The sequence below is a fragment of the Moschus berezovskii genome, chromosome 6 (genome assembly GCF_049115385.1).
Source record: "Moschus berezovskii isolate FMDL1 chromosome 6, NW_MosBer_1.0, whole genome shotgun sequence".
Taxonomy (NCBI): Eukaryota; Metazoa; Chordata; class Mammalia; order Artiodactyla; family Moschidae; genus Moschus; species Moschus berezovskii.
In genome coordinates this window covers 73,328,898-73,348,267 of record NC_142465.1, presented here as the reverse complement: position 1 = coordinate 73,348,267, position 19,370 = coordinate 73,328,898, and the positions used below count along the sequence as shown (strand labels likewise).

The 19,370-nt window shown below is 38.3% G+C and overlaps 1 protein-coding gene across 3 annotated transcripts in view; it reads left to right on the top strand.

Moving 5' to 3' along the window:
* Positions 1-19,370, top strand: part of ALDH1L2 (aldehyde dehydrogenase 1 family member L2) — a 59,113-nt gene extending 39,743 nt beyond the window's left edge. For 2 of the 3 annotated variants that reach the window (XM_055395858.2, XM_088837161.1), the window contains 10 exons: positions 1,368-1,438; positions 1,520-1,625; positions 5,707-5,794; positions 6,347-6,440; positions 7,596-7,695; positions 8,309-8,407; positions 10,934-11,099; positions 12,956-13,061; positions 15,861-16,060; positions 18,891-19,370. In XM_055395858.2, the coding sequence (XP_055251833.2) occupies positions 1,368-1,438; positions 1,520-1,625; positions 5,707-5,794; positions 6,347-6,440; positions 7,596-7,695; positions 8,309-8,407; positions 10,934-11,099; positions 12,956-13,061; positions 15,861-16,060; positions 18,891-18,946 (1,086 nt within the window). In that variant the 3' untranslated portion in view covers positions 18,947-19,370. Of the gene's footprint in view, positions 1-1,367; positions 1,439-1,519; positions 1,626-5,706; positions 5,795-6,346; positions 6,441-7,595; positions 7,696-8,308; positions 8,408-10,933; positions 11,100-12,955; positions 13,062-15,860; positions 16,061-18,890 lie in introns of those variants that run through there. The other variant, XR_016037644.1, reaches the window with a different exon arrangement.

Genomic DNA, 19,370 nt, shown 5'->3' with positions numbered 1-19,370 from the left:
GGATCTTCCTGACCAAGAAATCAAATGAGGGTCTCCTGCATTGCAGGTGGATTCTTTACCAGCTGAGCTACCAGAAAAGCCCTGGATAAATATTAATATGCTTGATTATGGGAGGCTACCCCAGACATTAATGGGTGTTATAGATATTATGACATTATATAAGGTATTGTTTATGCATTATATTATGTTTCTAAAGTCAAATTCTGAATCCCAAAGACACCTGACCCTAGGGTTTCAGATGAGAGATTATGCACTTGTATTAGTAACAGCAATAATATTTTATGTGGCAAAACAGATGGATAGTTTCAGTTAAAGACTACTGCCAAAAATCAGTTGGCATCAAATTTAGCTGCATATAATAGAAAACCCAACCAAGGAATCTGTTTTTATCTCACTTTCAAGGAGTCCAAAAGCAGTCAATGAAGATTAGTCTGAAAGAGGAAGATTCCTTCTCTCTCTTTGCCAGGTCATCCTTAGTACCATGTGATTGCTACCTTCACAGCTGCCTCTTGGTGTCATGATAGCTGCTGCAGCACCAGCCTTTTTAGCAACATTCTGGAAGGAAGAATGAAGAAGTGAGGGAATGGATAAAACCGCACTTGTTTTAGCTGAGTCAGCCTGTTTTAAAGAGTGTTCCCCTTCCAGTGCATTGTACTTACATCTTCCATTAATCATCACTATTTGCTATGGAAACTGGGGAACATAGTTCTTTACCTGGCACATTGCCATCCCCATTATTAATCAAGGATTTCTGTTACGAAAAACATAGGGGAGAATAGATATTGGGCAGGCAATTAACATTCTCTGCCATGCCCAGAAATTGGGAATGGAGATGATCAAATTAGAATTATGTGTTTTTTTCTCCTGTGTCTTAGTTCTTTTGAGAAAGACATAGCAGTTCCTTTATAGGTGTGGCTATGTTTCTTATAAATTGAACACTGCTTTTTTTTTTTTCCAAACTGTTTATTTTGTATTGGGATATAGCTGGTTACCAATGTTGTGGTAGTTTCAGGTGAACAGCAAAAGGACTCACCCATATGCATGTATCCCTTCTCCCCCAGATTCCCCTCCCATCCATGCTGACACATAACATTGAATAGAATTCCATGTGAACACTGCTTTTTTTAATATCAGCTAAGAGAAAGTAAGAGAGGCAGATAGAAAATGGATTCATTGAGATTAAATTTACTCATTTCAATTAATAAAGCAGGAACTTCCCTGGCAGTCTAGTGGTTAAGACTCCTTGCTTCCAGTGCAGTGGGTGCAAGTTTGATCCCTGGTCGGGGAACTGAGATCCCACATGCTGCATGGCAAAGAAAAAGAAAATGAAATTAGTAAAGCAGTATCAACTTTTTTTTATTCTTTAGGGTTCCACAATTCCCATCAACCAGGCCCGGCCAAATCGCAATCTGACCTTTACCAAGAAGGAGCCACTTGGGTAAGACAAGGAGAGTGCCTCTGAGTGATGTGTGTTAAGTTAGTTCGAGGGGACTGAGGCTGTCTCTTTCTCCCCTTGCAGAGTCTGTGCCATTATCATCCCCTGGAATTACCCGCTGATGATGCTGGCATGGAAGAGTGCTGCATGTCTGGCAGCAGGTAACACCTTAGTGCTCAAGCCGGCACAGGTAAGACAGGCGAGGCCAGGTGCAGCATGTACCCCCTCCCACAGACGTATGTTGACAAATACTATTTCTTGAAAAAAATGGAATCATATATTACACCATCTTTTCATACATCCTGGGCATCTTTTCATATTAGTAAATATTCATTTTTTAATAGCTACCCAAAATGGGGATTCCAAACTTTAGAACATCCATGACAATGGCAGCAGGCATAGTGTATGTCAATGAAATCCCCTGAATTTCTACAAACCAGTTCAATGCTTGCAAAATGCCACATGCCCCGAACTGAGGGAGTTATTTAGAGTAGTTATGAAATATCAAAAGAAGTTTTATGCAGGCATTCAAATTTTAATTATCAAAAATATTGTAAAGTTATGGAAGATGTGGGAAAAACATGCAAATAATGTACATAATTGTAGCTGTATGAAAAAAATATATATATGTGGAAAACAGGAAGTTAGTTTAAAAATCATTCAGATGATAGAGTTCTCAAATATCATCTTTTTAATGCTAGAGTAGCTTTTCAAGACAAAAAAAAATGTTGTAGCAAACTGAACACCCGGCTAAGCATTTCCTCCAGACCGTGCACAGGAGCGGACATTCTGAGGGACCCAAGTTGGTGGGAAAACTTGGTCTCTATTCAAGAAGTGTCTACAGTTTGTTACCTATTATTTTTTATTTCTTCTTTTAGGATTAAAAAAATTTTTTTTCATTTGGAACAACTACATAGTCATGTGACCACAGCCATCTTGTTTTCCTCATTAAAAAAAAAAAAGATATACATTCAAAATTTTTTTAATTAAAAAAAAAACAAAGAGATAGATGATGAAAAGTCTCCCTCTAATTTTCCTGGCTAACAAATTTACCTCCCCGAGGCAGCCAATGTTTTTGTCATTTATTAGTTTCTGAGGTATTCCAGATATATTCTCTGTGTACACAAGCATATTTTTTAAATTAAATAATTAGGTAATTTTAAAAATTTATATATTTTTTAACCAACTGAAAACCACACAGGAGGAGAAGGGGAAATGGGAAATTGCTAATCAAGAGGCATAAAATTTCAATTATATAAAATGAGTAAGTTCTAGAAGTCTGCTATACATCATATTATTGGACAAGAATTTGCGCAAACTCAAGGAAATAGTGGAGAACAGGGAAACCTGACACGCTGGGAAGTCCATGGGGTCACAAAGAGTCAGACATGACTTAGCAGTTGAACAACCGTAATGTTGTATTGTACACTAAACAAATTGTTAAGAGGGTAGATGTTATGTTAATTCTTAGCACAATACAATACAATATAAAAATAAAATGAAGTAAAATAGAAGCACTCTATACATACTTACCAAAAAGGGAAAAAACTTTTTTTTAAAAAAAGTTTCCAGTGTAAAAAATGTGTTAGTCACTCAGTTGTGTCCGAGTCTTTTCAACCCCATGGACTATAGTCTGCCAGGCTCCTCTATCCATGGAATTCTCCAGGCAAGAATACTGGAGTGGGTTGCCATTTCCTTCTCCAGGGGTTTTTCCCAACCCAGGGATAGAACCCTGGTCTCCTTTATTGGAGGCAGATTCTTTACCATGTGAGCCACTAGGGAAGCCCAGTGTAAAAAATAAACAGTATTTTATTTAACCTATACCTAATTAATGAATATTAGATTTTCCCACCTTTTTGCTGTTATAAACTGTGTTACAATTAATAACCTTTTAAATATAACATCATGGGACTTCCCTGGCAGTCCAGTGACTAAGGCTCTGCACTTCCAGTGTAAGGCGTGTGGGTTTGATCCCTGGTCAGGGAACTAAGATCCCGCATACAACAACGCTAAAAAAATTTTTTTTAATTTAAAAAATTATACAGCTTCATGAACATGTGCAACTATCTTTGTAAGATATGTTCCTAATAGCAGAATCACTTAGTTAATAGATCCATGTTTTGTGTGATAGATATTGGCTCATTCTTTCACAAAGATTGAGTAATTCACCAGCATCCTGTGTGAGAGCTGTTTCTCGCAAGCAGCAGCACTCATTAAACAGCAAAAAACTAGTAAAATGAAGAGAGGAGGCGGGTGACTTAGCCCAGCAGTGCTCAATCCTGGCTGCACATTAGAATTGTCTTTTAAATTCTCTCTAGAATTTAAAATTCTAAATTTTAGAATTATCTTTTAAAAATACTAATACCTTGGCCCCACTGGCAGAGATTCTGATTTAATTGGTCTGCGTCAGAGGCCAGACCTTGGTATTACTTAACTTCTTCACATTAGTTTCTAAGGTACAGCCAGAGTTGAGAACCACTAGATGGTGGTATCCAAAGAGAGTGCTAAAAGCATTGGAAAACTCCAGTGGCTACACAGAATATTCAAAAATTACAAACATGTATAGAATGCACACTAATTGTCAGGCATACTATCAGTGACAAAGACATAAAATTTCTGTCCCATGGAAATTACTAATTCAGGGTCGTTTTTAAAAGTCTTTCTAATCATGATGATTTCATACTAAAAAAATATACACTTTGGGCTAGGATTTTCTTTAACTATAGTAGATATAAAGCCACTATTTGAAATATCTTCTTGCCAATTTTAAATACTTGAGCATTTGAAAAATTTATCATCAAGTATAACTAGATTGACCTTTTTTTAAACGTCTTAATGTTTATTGCCATGGACCTGTTACTGGAAGGAGGAAAAATGTTAACCCTGCTTTTTTATTGTTGTTGGTTGTGTTTGTCCTATTAATATTATTATTTATTATGAAGTTTCTATATAGATTCCTTTTCAGTCACTTGACCATTTTGTTAGCTAAAACAACAATATAGACTATGAATATGCAAGCAGGCCTGTAAATTCCAATACATGGCAATATTCTGAAAGCATATTGAGCAAGTGAGGAAGCCACAGTCTGTCCCTTGGCCTTGTGAGCTTCTGTTCTTTCCTAGGACACCACACTTACCTGTGATCAGTGATCATCTGACCTTCATTCAGACACAGTGAGAGTAGCGTTATCCAGCCCCATAATAACAGTTAGCTATGTTTGATTTATTTCGTATCTTTCTCTGTTACAATATATAAATAGAAGCTCTACTATTTTTCTATTCACAACTCAATTTTCGTCCATTCCATTTTTTGAGACCAAGCTAACAGAATACTAATTTAAGACTTAATCAACATTGGTTTTTCAGTGTAAACATATTACTCTCATTTTGCTTCTGAGATATGCATTGCTGTAATAGATCTTTAAGATCAGATCCATAACTATACCACTTTTTTTGGTAAAAAGAGAGGGAAAATATTATGTGTTCGTTTGAGCAAAAAGAAACATGGTAAGGATAAACCAGAGACTAATGAGATTGATTAACTACTTGGGAGAGTGACCTAGGAAGGATGGGGGAAGGAGTGTAGAGGAGAATAGCACATCTCTGAATGTACTGTTGTATAATCCTCACTTTTGGAAGCATGTTTCCCATACTCTACAAAACAACAAATGAACAAATGAAAAGAAATATAATCAACATAGATGAGGCCAACATTGAATACAAAAAAAAATCAGTTAATCCAAATTTCAAATTAATAACAGCATCACGTTAAAGGCAATGAGGAAGCACTAGCCCAAGAAACTTTTGACTGACATTTGGACTATATGGCCTCAGACTGGAGGCAAAAACACTGTAAATAAGTATTGAAGTTAGTAGGCTTCTTTTTCATAAGGATGTGACTTAGTAATTTTCAAAATATTTTCTGTATATTTTAGGACTAAGCAAATAAGTAAAATATATTGTGGATGTTGGGATTATATCACACTCCTTAAACAGTTCAAAAACACACAAAGAGAGGAAGAGGATAAAGCAAACAGTAAAATATTAACATTTGAGGAATCTGGGTGACAGATACATAGGAATTCTTTGTACTGTTTTTTGCAACTTTGCTATAAGTCAGAAATTACGTAAAAGTAAGAGAAAAAATAAACCCTAGTTAAAAAAAAAAAAAAAAACAACCAACAGTAGTGTGGCCATAAAAGGAAAGCTAGGTATTGATCTATAGGACAGGACTGAGTCTGAGGAAGGCAATTGCTGTCTACTTCTGCTCAGGTCACGCCCTTGACTGCTTTGAAGTTTGCTGAGCTCTCTGTTAAAGCAGGCTTTCCAAAGGGGGTCATCAACATCATTCCAGGCTCAGGTAAGCCAACAAGAACCTACTTTGCTGTAACTAATGGATAGTCAAGGGTAATTGAATTTTCCCACTGGAGTCTTGTCCTGACATAGCTGTTGGATTGGCCAAAAAGTTCATTTGGGCTTTTCCGTGACATCCTATGGAAAAACCTGAATGAACATTCTGGCCAATCCAAAATATTAAAACTAAATACAGTTTAGCAAACAGTGCAATATAAACATACTCACCATGTGCTAATATCTTAAAGTGGAAATACAGTGGCAGGTGAATCGGGTGGGAGGAGTAGAAGTTGTCCAACATCGTAAAACTACCCTATGGTGTCCATTTCAATTTTTTAAAATTACTTTAGAAGATTAAAAAGATTGAGACATAACCCATCTTTGGGGTATGACAATTGCATGGAGGACATTCAGATTTTTTCATGCTGTTATTATTATAGAAAATGTAAAACTAAGATTTAAATGAGAGCTTGGAAAACTCTTCAGTGGATTCAAAGACACCTTTACCCTAAGACCTTGATAAAGCTTTAATTTGTGTTTTATTCTGTTAATTGCACAGGCGGCGTAGCGGGACAGCGCCTTTCGGAGCACCCTGATATCCGCAAACTTGGTTTCACTGGTTCCACTCTGATTGGCAAACAGATCATGAAGAGGTATTGGGTTTAGTGTGCTGATTTGCTAAGGATCCTGTTAAACCAGGTCTTTGGCTTTGTTTTTACTTTTTTAAATAAGGTGCTTTTGGAGAGAGAAAAATCACATCAAATGTAGAAGAGAAATCCTATCACAGCAGGGTATTGAAACGTTTGAATACAGTAAAATACTTTCTAAAGTGTAAAACCCAAATTCAGTAAAACCAGAGATGTATTGAAAGTCTCCAGGCTTCTGGTGGCTTTAATAATCTGGCACAAAAATTTTTGATACTAAAACTGTGGCCCACATTGGTTTTGGAAGCCTAAGTAAGAAACTGAAAAGACATATAAAAGACAAATCTGGATTATTTATAAAAATGCATTCCTGAAAAACAGTAACATTAGTTCAAAAAAATGCAAACAGTCTAAATGTCTACAATAAGGCCATGGTTAAAGTTTGTTAACAATGGAATACTGTGCGGTCAGGGAGAATTTTTAATAACTCTAGACTGTTATTAAACGGTAAATGGAAACAAAAATAAGGTATAAAATTGTACATATTGGGTAACCCTAACTATGTTAACTAAGGCAAAGGCTGTGTTTGGAAACAGACCAGAAACAAGTATATCAAAATGGTTTAAAAAAGAAAATAGTCATCAATGAGCCATGGAATGGAATTTTGTGATTTTTCTCCTTCTTTCTGAATTTTTAAAAGTATTTTTAAATGCTTTAAATAACAATTTTTTTTGCAAATAGGAAGTAATAAACAGAATTTTTAATAACTTTTAAAACTGGATATTTTTCTCCAATGTGCCAGTAATCTAGTTAAATGTTAAATTCTCTGCCAGGCCTTTATGTAATCAAAATTCTTACACCCAAAGGAATCTGTATTTACCCATGAGAATCTCTAATTATTTGACCACAGAATTTTTAAAAGAAGCAATTTTTATTACGGAAGATTTCTAATAGTCACAGAATAGTGTAATGAACCTCCATGTATGTGCTCATCACCCAGCTTCAGCTGTCATCACCATTCTACCTTTCATGTTTTCTTTGAATAAGTTTCTTAATATTTCTGAGGCTCAATTATATTTTCCATGCTAAGGAGTAATTGTGTCCAAGAAATAAGAGAAAGAAACTGAGAGAGTAAATGCTCATATTCCATTTATTTTTCTCCAGCTGTGCGGTGAGCAACTTGAAGAAAGTTTCCCTTGAACTTGGTGGAAAATCCCCACTTATAATATTCAGTGACTGTGAACTTGACAAGGCTGTGCGAATGGTAAGAGTATGTCAAGTCCAGTGAAATAAGGTGCCTACTTCTGAAACACATTTCAGCTTCTTGTTTATCAGGAGCCTTAAAATGAGGTCTGGTTTTATCTGACCATAAACAGAAACCATTCTCTTTATGCTTAGATTTGGGATTGCTCAGGGTACTTAATTTAAAAAATAATGTCATTATAATTAAAGGTGTTTTTAAAACTTGGAGGCCAGTTTTTTACAAACAGATGAAGAGATTTATAAACATTCATGATTTATATAAACTGATGTAGAGATTCTAAAAGCAAAATTTGGCATACAAATATAACATTTAAATGTATAGAGTAGTCTACATTTTCTTATAACACAAAATCTATTATTGGTATGTCATCCTTGATAGGTACATCTCTTGTAAAGTACTCATGGATAGAAAAGGGGAAAGGAGAAATAAAATTTCGAAAAATATCAAAACCAAGAATCTCTAAGCATCACTAACTAGACCAAGGGCTTGTGTTTTTTCTCTGACTTCTCTGTGTTACCTGCTATTTTATGATAAGACAATTCTTAGTGTGTGCAATTTTATGACAACCTTGACTTCCCAAATAACAACAGTATTTTGTCTTTTGCTGCCAAAGGGCATGGGGGCAGTATTTTTCAACAAAGGAGAAAACTGTATTGCAGCTGGTCGGCTGTTTGTGGAAGAATCCATCCACGATGAATTTGTGACAAGAGTGGTAAGCATCTTCAGATTTGCTCTGTGAGTTGGATAGAAACTGTCTTTACTTTCAAAGTACTTCTGGGATTATTAGTGATGATAGTATATTTTTTTAAAAACAACACAATCCTCATTTTTTAGAAGTACTTTCTGACATATTTACAGATTAGATTATGATATCTGGACTTTGCTCCAAAATTATACAGAAGGGGAGGAAGTAAGTCAAGGAATAAATTGATCATGGGTTGGCAGTTGTTGAAGCTGACTGATGGGTACCTGGAGTTTCATTGTATTATTTGCCTACTTTTATAAGTAATTTTGTAATTTTTCATAGTAAAAAGTTATAGGTCTATATTTAAAAACCTGATAAAGTATACTGAAGGGCTATTATTACCTTTATCTTGCTCTGTATTTATAGTATATTAGATCCTTGATATTTATGGAATATATTCCCCTTCAGTTCAGTTCAGTTCAGTTCAGTCGCTCAGTCGTGTCCGACTCTTTGCGACCCCATGAAACACAGCACACCAGGCTTCCCTGTCCATCACCAACTCCCAGAGTGCACTCAAACTCATGTGCATCGAATCGGTGATGCCATCCAGCCATCTCATTCTCTGTCGTTCCCGTCTCCTCCTACCCCCAATCCCTCCCAGCATCAGAGTCTTTTCCAGTGAGTCAACTCGTCGCATGAGGTGGCCAAAGTATTGGAGTTTCAGCTTTAGCATCAGTCCTTCCAATGAACACCCAGGATTGATCTCCTTTAGAATGGACTGGTTGGATCTTCTTGTAGTCCAAAGGACTCTCAAGAGTCTTCTCCAGCATCAAATCCCTAAATTGCCTATGAGAGATATACCACTAGATTCTTACAAATCCTGAATTTACAGTAAAATGACAGCATATATATTTTCTCCACTAAGATAGATACGTACCTACGTACCCCCTGATGTTGGATGTGATTCCATAAATGTGAGACTAGAAGCATTTATAGAACTATTAAGATGAATTCTAGGGTAAAAATGAACTCTAAACATACTATAGTGCATCATTATTATGGTCGTAGTAATCACAAATTTGTTTCTAGTTGAAAAACCAGCACCCAACTTTTCTTTTCCTTCAGAGCCAGTTCCCCAGTTCCACCCCCAAGAAGCAAAGGCATCTTTCCTCATGAAAGCAGGAAACAAGGAAGTCATACAGAAGGGCAGACAGAGGGCAGTGTCTGGCTAATGAGCACAAAATTCACTTTTGTGCCTTAGTAAAATACAGGGCATAGCATGACACATCATGGGCTTTCACAACCATAACTTGTTGAAATTTCAAATGCTAAGACCAGAAATGTCAAGGATTTGCTGCTATCAGTCCATCAATAATATGTTTTGCACACATAGGAACAGAATTAATTTCTTTATTCAATGGCTATTTTTTGAGCACTTAGTGAGGGATTTTAGCCAGACCTAAATTTAAAATTCATGGCCCTGTGGGGTTGTGGTAATTCTCATTCTTTCTCCTTATTAGAATTGGTCTTAACATCAAGAAATTCAGAAACAGATTAAGATAACTAAGGAGCCCTGGAGAGTGTCATTCTGAGTGAAGTAAATCAGACAGAGAAGGAGAAATATTGTGTGACTTCCCTTATATTGGAATCTAAAAGGAAATGATACAAAATGAACCTATTTACAAAACAAACAGGCTCACAGATTTGGAGAACAAACTTATGCTTACCAGGGCAGGAAGGATGGGGGGACAGGATAGTTAGGGAGTTTGGGATGGACATGTACATACTGCTGTATTTAAAATGGATAACAAGGTCCTGCTGTATAGCACAGAGAACTCTGCTCAATGTTATGTGGCAACCTGAGTGGGGGGGAGTTTGGGAAAGAATAGAAAGATACTTGTATATGTGTGACTGAGTCTCTTTGCTATCTACCTGGAACTATCACGACATTGTTAATTGGCTATACTCCAATAAAAAGTTTAAAAAAAAAGATAACCAACGAGCATGTGTTAGTGATGAATGTTCCATATAAAGATGGTTTTTCATCAGAACATTCTAGTATATCCTCTGGTATGGCTATACTGTGAAATTTTCACGAGGACAGTCTGCCACATTTAGGGAGAGGAAAAAGTCAACAATGTGGCCATTTCAGAAATGACTTTGCCATGAAGAGTATGCTGTATTGACAAAAATTCCAGAACATCAGGTTTGCTATTTTAATGGATTAACATTCAGGACAATTTTAATATTATGCATGTGGCTTGTGTTCTGTGAAAACTCAGTGGTTAAAAGCTTGGGCTTTCACATCAAGAAAACTCTACAGTATTTAGTGGTTGTGTGCCCTTGGGCTATTCACTTAGCCCCTCTGATCCTCAATTTCCTCATATGTAAGATGGAAATAAGTATCTGCCTCCAGTGCTACCATGAAGACTAAGTGAGGACACATCCGTGAAGAGCTTAGTACAACACCCATCACCCAGAGGAAGCTCGGTGAAGGGTATTCGTTATTATTATTAACAGTCAATTGTGTTCTGTGAACTGGGTGACATACAGGTGGAAGAAATTAAAAAGATGAAAATTGGTGATCCACTTGACAGATCTACCGATCATGGGCCCCAAAATCATAAGGCCCATCTGGAAAAGCTTCTGCAGTACTGTGAAGCCGGAGTGAAAGAAGGGGCGACCCTGGTGTGTGGAGGAAGACAAGTCCAAAGACCAGGTATGATCACCTCCAGGGGAGGGATGACTTCTTAGGTTGGAATAATTGGTAACAGGTTTCATTACAGCACCATCTTGCTTCAGAAGTAAGCAATGGCATTTATGTTATGATCAGAAGAAATACATTCTAGATCCTGCTTGGCCACTTTTAAGCTGTGACACCTTCGACAATAGTTTTGTTGAGCCCCAGTTGTAAAATGCGATGAAATGTGCACATCCTGCTTTACGAGGCTGTGAAAATCAAATAAAATGATGTGACAGGCCCTTAGCTGTGCAGTAAACCAGTGCAATGGATAAGTGTTGTTCAGGCGCTGGCGGTTTTCATTCCTGGCAATGTGAGGCTTAATCTTAGCCAGTTTAGCCTGGGAAGGATTCATTCCTGTTGTGTAACTGTTAATGAAAAGCTGACTCATTAGAAAAGGCCCCGATGCTGGGAAAGATTGAAGGCAGGAGGAGAAGGGGTTGACAGAGGATGAAATGATTGGATGGCATCACTGACTCGATGGACATGAATTTGAGCAAGCTCTGGGAGTTGGTGAAGGACAGGGAAGCCTGGCATGCTGCAGGCCACGGGGTCGCAAAGAGTAGGGCATGACTGAGCGGCTGAACTGAACTGAACCCAGTACTTGTTACAGAAGTATGTGAATGACTCCATGTCATGATACCCAAAAGGAGAGGAAAATGAACAAACAACAGTGGTAAAACCTCCTGTCTTACTGTGATAGGTAGACTGGGTACCAGCAGTATGACTGGATATGATGTGTCTCCTGTGGGATCCAGTGTGTAACACAGCGTCACCTATGAAGTATTCTTGCCAAAAACATTTAACCATGAACCTAACCATGCCTTTACATCATATTTTCTATTTAAAGAAGCACAGAGGATAGGGAAACAAATCAAATATCATCCCAAAGAAGCAATGACAAATCTGAAATGCCTACGATATTCTGCCGGACAACTGAATCGGTTTGTTTAACAAAGTCATGCATGTGTGCTAAGTCACTTCAGTCATGTCCGACTCTTTGCGACCCCATGGACTGTAGCCTGCTAGGCTCCTCTGTCCATGGGATTTTTCAGGCAAGAATAACAGCGTGGGTTACGATTTCCTACTCCAGGGGAATCTTCCCACCCCAGGGATCGAACCTGTGTCTCTTGAATCTCCTGCATTAGCAAGCAGATTCTTTCTCACTGGGAATTCACCCGTTTAACAAGTCAGTGACATGAAAATTAAGGGGCGGGCACAAGGGAGGAAATGTTCCAGATTAAAGCTATCTAACAACCAAAGGCAAAGTGTAACTTATTTGAATCCCTGAATCAAACAAATCAACTACAAAGAGATATTTTCTAGAAATCAGAAATTGAATACAAGTATCAAATCATTATGTTTTACAGCTGAAATTAATGTTTTGTGTCAATTACATCTCAATTAAAAAATTAGGAGTTAAATTGAAACAAACTATGAATAAGGGATTAGCGTTAATTTTGTTAGGTATGATAATGTACATTACAATTTATACTCCAAGTATTCCAGTACAAATCTATGATCTCTGGAATTTGCTTTAAACTATATCAGCAAGGAAAAACATGAATCAAATATAGCAAAATATATGCATAAAGATTTATTTTACTATTCATTATACTATTTTCTCTACTTTTACATATGTTTGAAATTTTTGTAATAAGGACATTAAAAATATAAGAACCTAGGATTGTTAACACCATATAGGAAAATGAAAGTCTTCTTGGTTTTACTGACCCAGAAGGGAAGAAAATAAAGTTATAATGTGATTAAATGAGAGACCCACTAATTGAAAATTACACTATAATTGATGTTACTTTCTTCTGGTTTTCAAATAGGCTTTTTTATGGAACCTACTGTCTTCACAGATGTGGAAGACCATATGTATCTTGCCAAGGAGGAATCCTTTGGGCCTATTATGGTCATTTCTAAATTCCAAAATGGGTATGTTCCTAGGCATAATTTAACTGGGTTGACTAGATACGGGTTTTTTTTTTTTCCCTACCACTGTGTTATATACAGACATAAAATTAATGAACATACAATTTCTACCATGGGAATAATTAACAAATAATTAGAAGAGAATGCTAACTTATAATGTAAGTTGTAATAAATTTTTGCTCCTTAGCTTAAATTAATAGCTGACATTATATGGTATTTGCTAGTTTTAATTTTTGTACAGTTGGCATTTGAAACATCTCTGGAATAAGGTCAGTAACTGAGACTAATAGAAGTGGTTTTTGCATTTAAATTTCTAGAGAAGGCAGTATCTATGAAATCTGATTTTCCCAAAGAAAGAGTGGAGTGTTTTCTCCACAGGGGATCATGCCCCCAAAAACCTAAAACTCAACTCTTTGTAGAAAGTCCACAGTCACATTATAATCAACTGTAAATGACGTACTGGTTTGTCAGGGTCCCTGAAACTTTCCAAAGTGTTTAGCATATCAAAGAAGTCCATATGGTAACTGAGTTCCTATCATAATATTTAATATAATAGACTCTCTGGTATACTGCACACAGTTCTTTAGAATTCTGGCTTTAGTTTTCCTTTAACCAATGAGAAGTTGGTAAAAAACAGAATACCCCGTTCAGAAGGGCTTCTTGGTCTTTGATAGATTGTAAGAGAACTTTGGGGACACTAAATTGTAGTGAGTAACATTTTCACATACTGATCCAAAGATGCCCTTTTAACCCTCTTTTCCTAATTATAAATTCCCCTGTATGATAGTCTTTGTGTTAAACATGCAGATATTAGAACCCAGGTTTAGAGAATGTAAGCTTACATAAATCACAGATCCTATCCTCAAGGAGGTCACCATCTAATAGGGGAGACAGACAAAGAGACAGGCAGTTAACCCAAGAGGGTACAGGTGGGAAATGCAGTGGGTGGAGTCTGCACTGACCACCCCTGTGGGCTTGGGTTACTAGCGTAATTCCTCTGTTAAGTTTCTCTATTTGTAAAGTTTATCCATTTGTGAAGTTGGGTTAGTTGTTAATAGTATCTATGTTTTGGGGTCATTGTTCGTGATGGACAGGGAAGCCTGGCATGCTGCAGTCCATGGGGTCGCAAAGAGCCAGACACGACTGAGGGACTGAACTGAAGATTTAAATGTGTTTGCCGTTGGTGCAGTTGCAATCATTGTTATTATTCTATAAGTGGACAAGGTATGCTATGAAGCTGTGTGATTGCAGCAGTCCTCGGTGGGCAATGGCATCCAGCCATCTTTCAGCCTTAGTCCAATCTATGAATATCTTCAGTGTGATCAAGTGCAGTGCATCAAGTGTGAGAGTTTTAGCAGAGCTTAGTCCACTCCAAGTGAGATTCCACATTTCTCATGAGAGTTGAAAATTGTCTGGATAGAGACAAGATTACCTTCGAAAATCCCTAGGGGAGGCACCATATTCAAGCCTTTGTTGTCTCTTCAAAGAATTCAGCACAACTAATTTTTCTTCCAGCTTGGGAACAGAAATCCCATTTCCTTGCCAGATTGCCAGGTGAAATTCTGGCTTGCATTTACTAGCCATTCCGTTCCGTTCCGTCGCTCAGTCGTGTCCGACTCTATGCGACCCCGTGGACTGTAGCCTACCAGGCTTCTCCGTCCATGGGATTCTCCAGGCAAGAATACTGGAGTGGGTTACCATTTCCTTCTCCAGGGGATCTTCCCGACCCAGGGATCGAACCCGGATCTCCCGCATTGGAGGCAAACGCTTTAACCTCTGAGCCACCAGGGAAGCCATGTTGTAGAAATTTCATGTTTTTTTTTTTTTAAACATTAGGATGGCACTCATAAAAATGAGATACTCACAGTATGGCAGGCACATAGGAACTGGAACAAGTGGAGACATGAGTGGGTTCACGTCTGCACTGACTTGGCCATGCACACATACTGAGACAAAAGACAGGAAAGTCACCAGACCCATTGAAGGAATGATTTACTACCCTTTTTATTGGATTAGCCTATTAATTGAGTTCACATTTGCTGTTGCAACATCCTAGTATAAAGAAAAACAAAATGTTCTCTCTCTCCTCGGGGAACTTCCCGTCTAGCTGGAAGGTGACTGAGTTGGAGGAACATGGGCTACCTGATTATAGCTGACTTTCACTGAGCATTTCCTTCGTTCCAGACACTATTGGCTCATTTAATCCTTATGACAACAGACAGATGCTATTATTACTATTTCCATTTTTTCACAAGAATACAGAAAAGCTGGGGGAGATGAGGTCATTTGCCCAAAGGTCACCCAGGTATTCTGGCTGCTGAGCCTTCTCACTGGGCCACTCCGCTCCGCCGCCTAAGCAGTAGCGCTGATGGGATCTGAGAAGGCTTCAGGGTGAGGCATGGAATGAGCCCCTGAACTGTGCATGTAAAATCTGAATCGATGGACACACTGAGAGGGTGCTCTGAGAATATACAATATATAATATGGAACTCAGGGGAGAGAAAGACAAACGGGGTAGTCGTGAAGGAAAACCAATGAAGAAGATTGAAAAGATGACTTCAGCTCAGATTTCAAAGGGTGTCACATGATATATGGGAAAAAATACAATACTAGGGTTGTAATATCTCACTGGGCATTTCTTTTGGTGTAAGCCTGGAATATTTCACTTACAAAAATGTAAGCACACTGGCAGTAATGTTTTCCTGTTTCTAGGACAGAGGGGAAAAATATTAGAACATAAAATGAAAGTGTTTTGCTTTTACATTTAATGAGGTTTTATGTCTTCCTAAAAACATCTTATAGGGACATCGATGGAGTGTTGCAACGAGCAAATAATACAGAATACGGCTTGGCCTCAGGAGTTTTTACAAGAGACATAAATAAAGCCATGTATGTGAGTGAAAAACTAGAAGCAGGAACTGTTTTTATTAACACCTACAACAAGACGGATGTGGCTGCTCCTTTCGGTGGATTTAAGCAGTCTGGGTTTGGAAAAGACTTAGGTATGAATACGCCTTACCTTTCTACTGCACATCACAAAAAGCCCGCTGCATGCTTTGTCCAACACTTGTATATTGCTTTAAATGGCATTTTCTACATGGTAGTTGCATCTGGGGTTTCAAGGGAATTGATTTTTCTTTCACTGTTAAACATTTTTTTAAAACTTTTAATTTTATTTGGTGTATAGCTGATTAACAATATTGTGATAATTTCACGTGGACAGCAAAGGGATTCAGCCACACATATACACATATCCATTCTCCCCAAACTCTCCTCCCATATATCAATGGTTAAACATTTTATTGAACATAACATACATATAGAAAAGAACACAAATTGTATGGAAAAGGGCTTTCTTTTAAAAAAGAAGATTCCTATCAAAAAGAAAACACTGACAATTTAGCTAAAATATGTTTGGTTGTTTCTTTTAATTTGACATTCAGTGTGAACTTGGTTTAGATGTCATGGGACCAAGTGGAACCAAGAAAGGAAAATGGGTAGAAGGCAATAACCAGCTAGCTCCAAGAATGTATTCTGTCTCTGAACCGCTTGGCAGTCTTTCAGAGTCAGCACTGAAACTGGCAGAGTTTTCTGGGCATCTGGGAGCTCAGATGTAGAGTTTGCAGAAAGACCCCCAAAACGTAATTCACAGTGGGCAGCAACATTATCACATTTCCAGTAATAGCTTATTTTGAAAACTAAATACATACCAGGCCTATAAAAGCATATGAGCATCCCTCACAATAGCCATGGGAGCATTGCTGTCCAGTTGCTAAATTGTGTCCAACTCCTTGTGACCCCTTGACTGTAGCATGCCAGGCTCCTTTGCCCATGGGATTTCCCAGGCACGGATACTGGAGTGGGTTGCCATTTTCTTCTCCAAGGGATCTTTCTGATCAAAGGATCGAACCAGAATCTCCTGCATTGGTAGGTGGATTCTTTACCATTGAGCCACCAGGGAAGTCCCAGCCATGGGAGCCCAGGTGCTATTATTATCTTTATTTTACAGATGAGGAAAATGGCACTTAGAGAGATTGGGTAACTTGTCCAAAGTCAGTCATCCACCCATGGACAAAAAGACCGCAAAGCGAGGTCTTCCAGCTGTGTCGCCCATGTCCTCACCCTTCACAGTCAGTCTGGCATGTTTCAAAAGTTGAAATGTTTGTGATTGACCAAAATTACAGTCTGCTCGGTTAATTTGGGGTATTTTTACATCTTCTCTTTCCTGAATTTGACAATTTATTTGCAACAATAAGAGTGCCTCCCGTTTTAAATTCCACTGAGTTGAAGGTAAATTGATTTTTTTTTTCATGTCTTCAATCTGGCTTTCATCCCTGGATCGAAAATACAGGGGGAGATTTTCTTAGGGAAATTATTATCAGGAAGGCAATAGTGTTCCATTTGTCTTTTGATAGAGAATGATCGATTTGTCTTTTATTATAACACAGTAGACTTTGTCTTAACAGTTTCTTCTCTCTGAATTTGAAACGCCCTCAGCTCAATGGTTCCCAGGTGCATACTGGATTAGAATCACCTGGGAGATTAAAAAAAAAAAAAGTAAAGATGCTTATTTATCTGGTCTTAGATGTGACCTGGGATTAGGAATTTTAAAAGCTTCCTAAGGTGATTCTAATTTAATGGTAAGAACCCCGAGTTTAAGCTTAACTCCAGAATCATATACTCATTAGTTTCACTCAGGGTATTCATGCCCCTTAACTGCTATAGAAATTGATGATTGCAGAAGCTCAAAACAGGAACAGAACAGAAACAAAATGGCAGACCTGTTTTTTGCCTGGATATGCCTTCTGTGGATTTCCCAGGTGGCTCAGTGGGTAAAGAAACCACCTACAATGCAGGAGACACAAGTGGCCCAGGTTCAATCACTAGGTCGGGAAGATCCCCTGCAGGAGGGCATGGCAACCCACTCCAGTATTCTTGCCTGGAGAAGCCCATGGACAGAGGAGCCTGGAGGGCTACAGTCCATAGGGTTGCTCGAAGTTGGACACTACTATAGTAACTACATGCACACATGCGTGCCTTCTGTGTCTTTAACATACTATGTAAGTCAGGAAAACTATGTTTCTCTTTAATATAAGATGAAACAAAATGATCTCAAACTTCACTCTATTCTGCATTTATTGTAATTGGATTTAATGCATTTAAATGCTTTAATATAATTACATTTAATGTAATTGGAAGGACAGTATCCTGATCACTTTTGTTCAGCTTAAATGGCGAGGAAGAGAGATGTAGATTTGTCATCAACCCAGGACATAAAGGAGAGGGTTTTGGGTAGACGTTGATAAGCCAACAGTGTGTCCTTAGAAGGCCTGGTAGCTAGTCTAAGCCCTTATCCTCAAAGTGTAGACCATGAGCATCAGCATTTGGGGAATGGTTAGAAGCATATAGGGTTTCCCTGGTGGCTCAGACAATAATGAATCTGCCTGCAATGCAGGAGACACAGGTTTTATTCCTGGGCTGAGAAGATCCTCTGGAGGATGGCATGGCAACCCACTCCAGTATTTTGCCTGGAGAATCCCCAGGGACAGAGGAGCCTGGTGGACTATGGTCCATGGGGTTGCAGAGTCAGACACGACTGCGCAGCTTTCACTTATAACCTTGGGGCCTCTGCTGGACTTAATCCAATCAGACTCTACAGTGTCATAAGATCAGGTGATTCACATGAAATTGAAAGTTTGAGAAGCACTGTTTCAGCCCTACTCTCTTGCTCAGTGACTGATACACCTACACCTGTGTCCAAGATACACCTACACCTGGCGCCATCACGTCCACCTGTGAACATGGTCCATCAACTGCTTTTCTCTTTCCTAGGTGAGGAAGCTCTAAACGAATACCTCAAAACCAAGTCTGTGACGCTGGAATACTAGAGCAGTGCCATCCACAGAACTCCTTGCAGGCCCACGACTCTTCAGCTTTCCCACTGAAGAAGCCTGGCTCTGCTGAGGACAGAGGTGTCAGCCGCCAGCCGAAAAACACGCACATGGACCGTGAAGAGGGTGGGGCCATATGTCTAAGCATTTACACCTGTGCCTGAGTATTTTCTAATACCCCTTTTATATCTTCAAATGATTTGTAGTTGTTGGATTTTGACTATGTTGTATACCACACATATTTCTAAAATATTGAGCTGCTTTTCTTCCCCCACCAAGACTAATCCTAATCACGGTTGTTTGTTTTGCAAACATCAATATGATGCAGTTATAGTACAGAAAGTTGGGAACCCTTGTATAATAGGTAAGGTTTTAACCTATGAACCAGGCATGTGGGTGTTATTAAAAATATTTTCTGTTA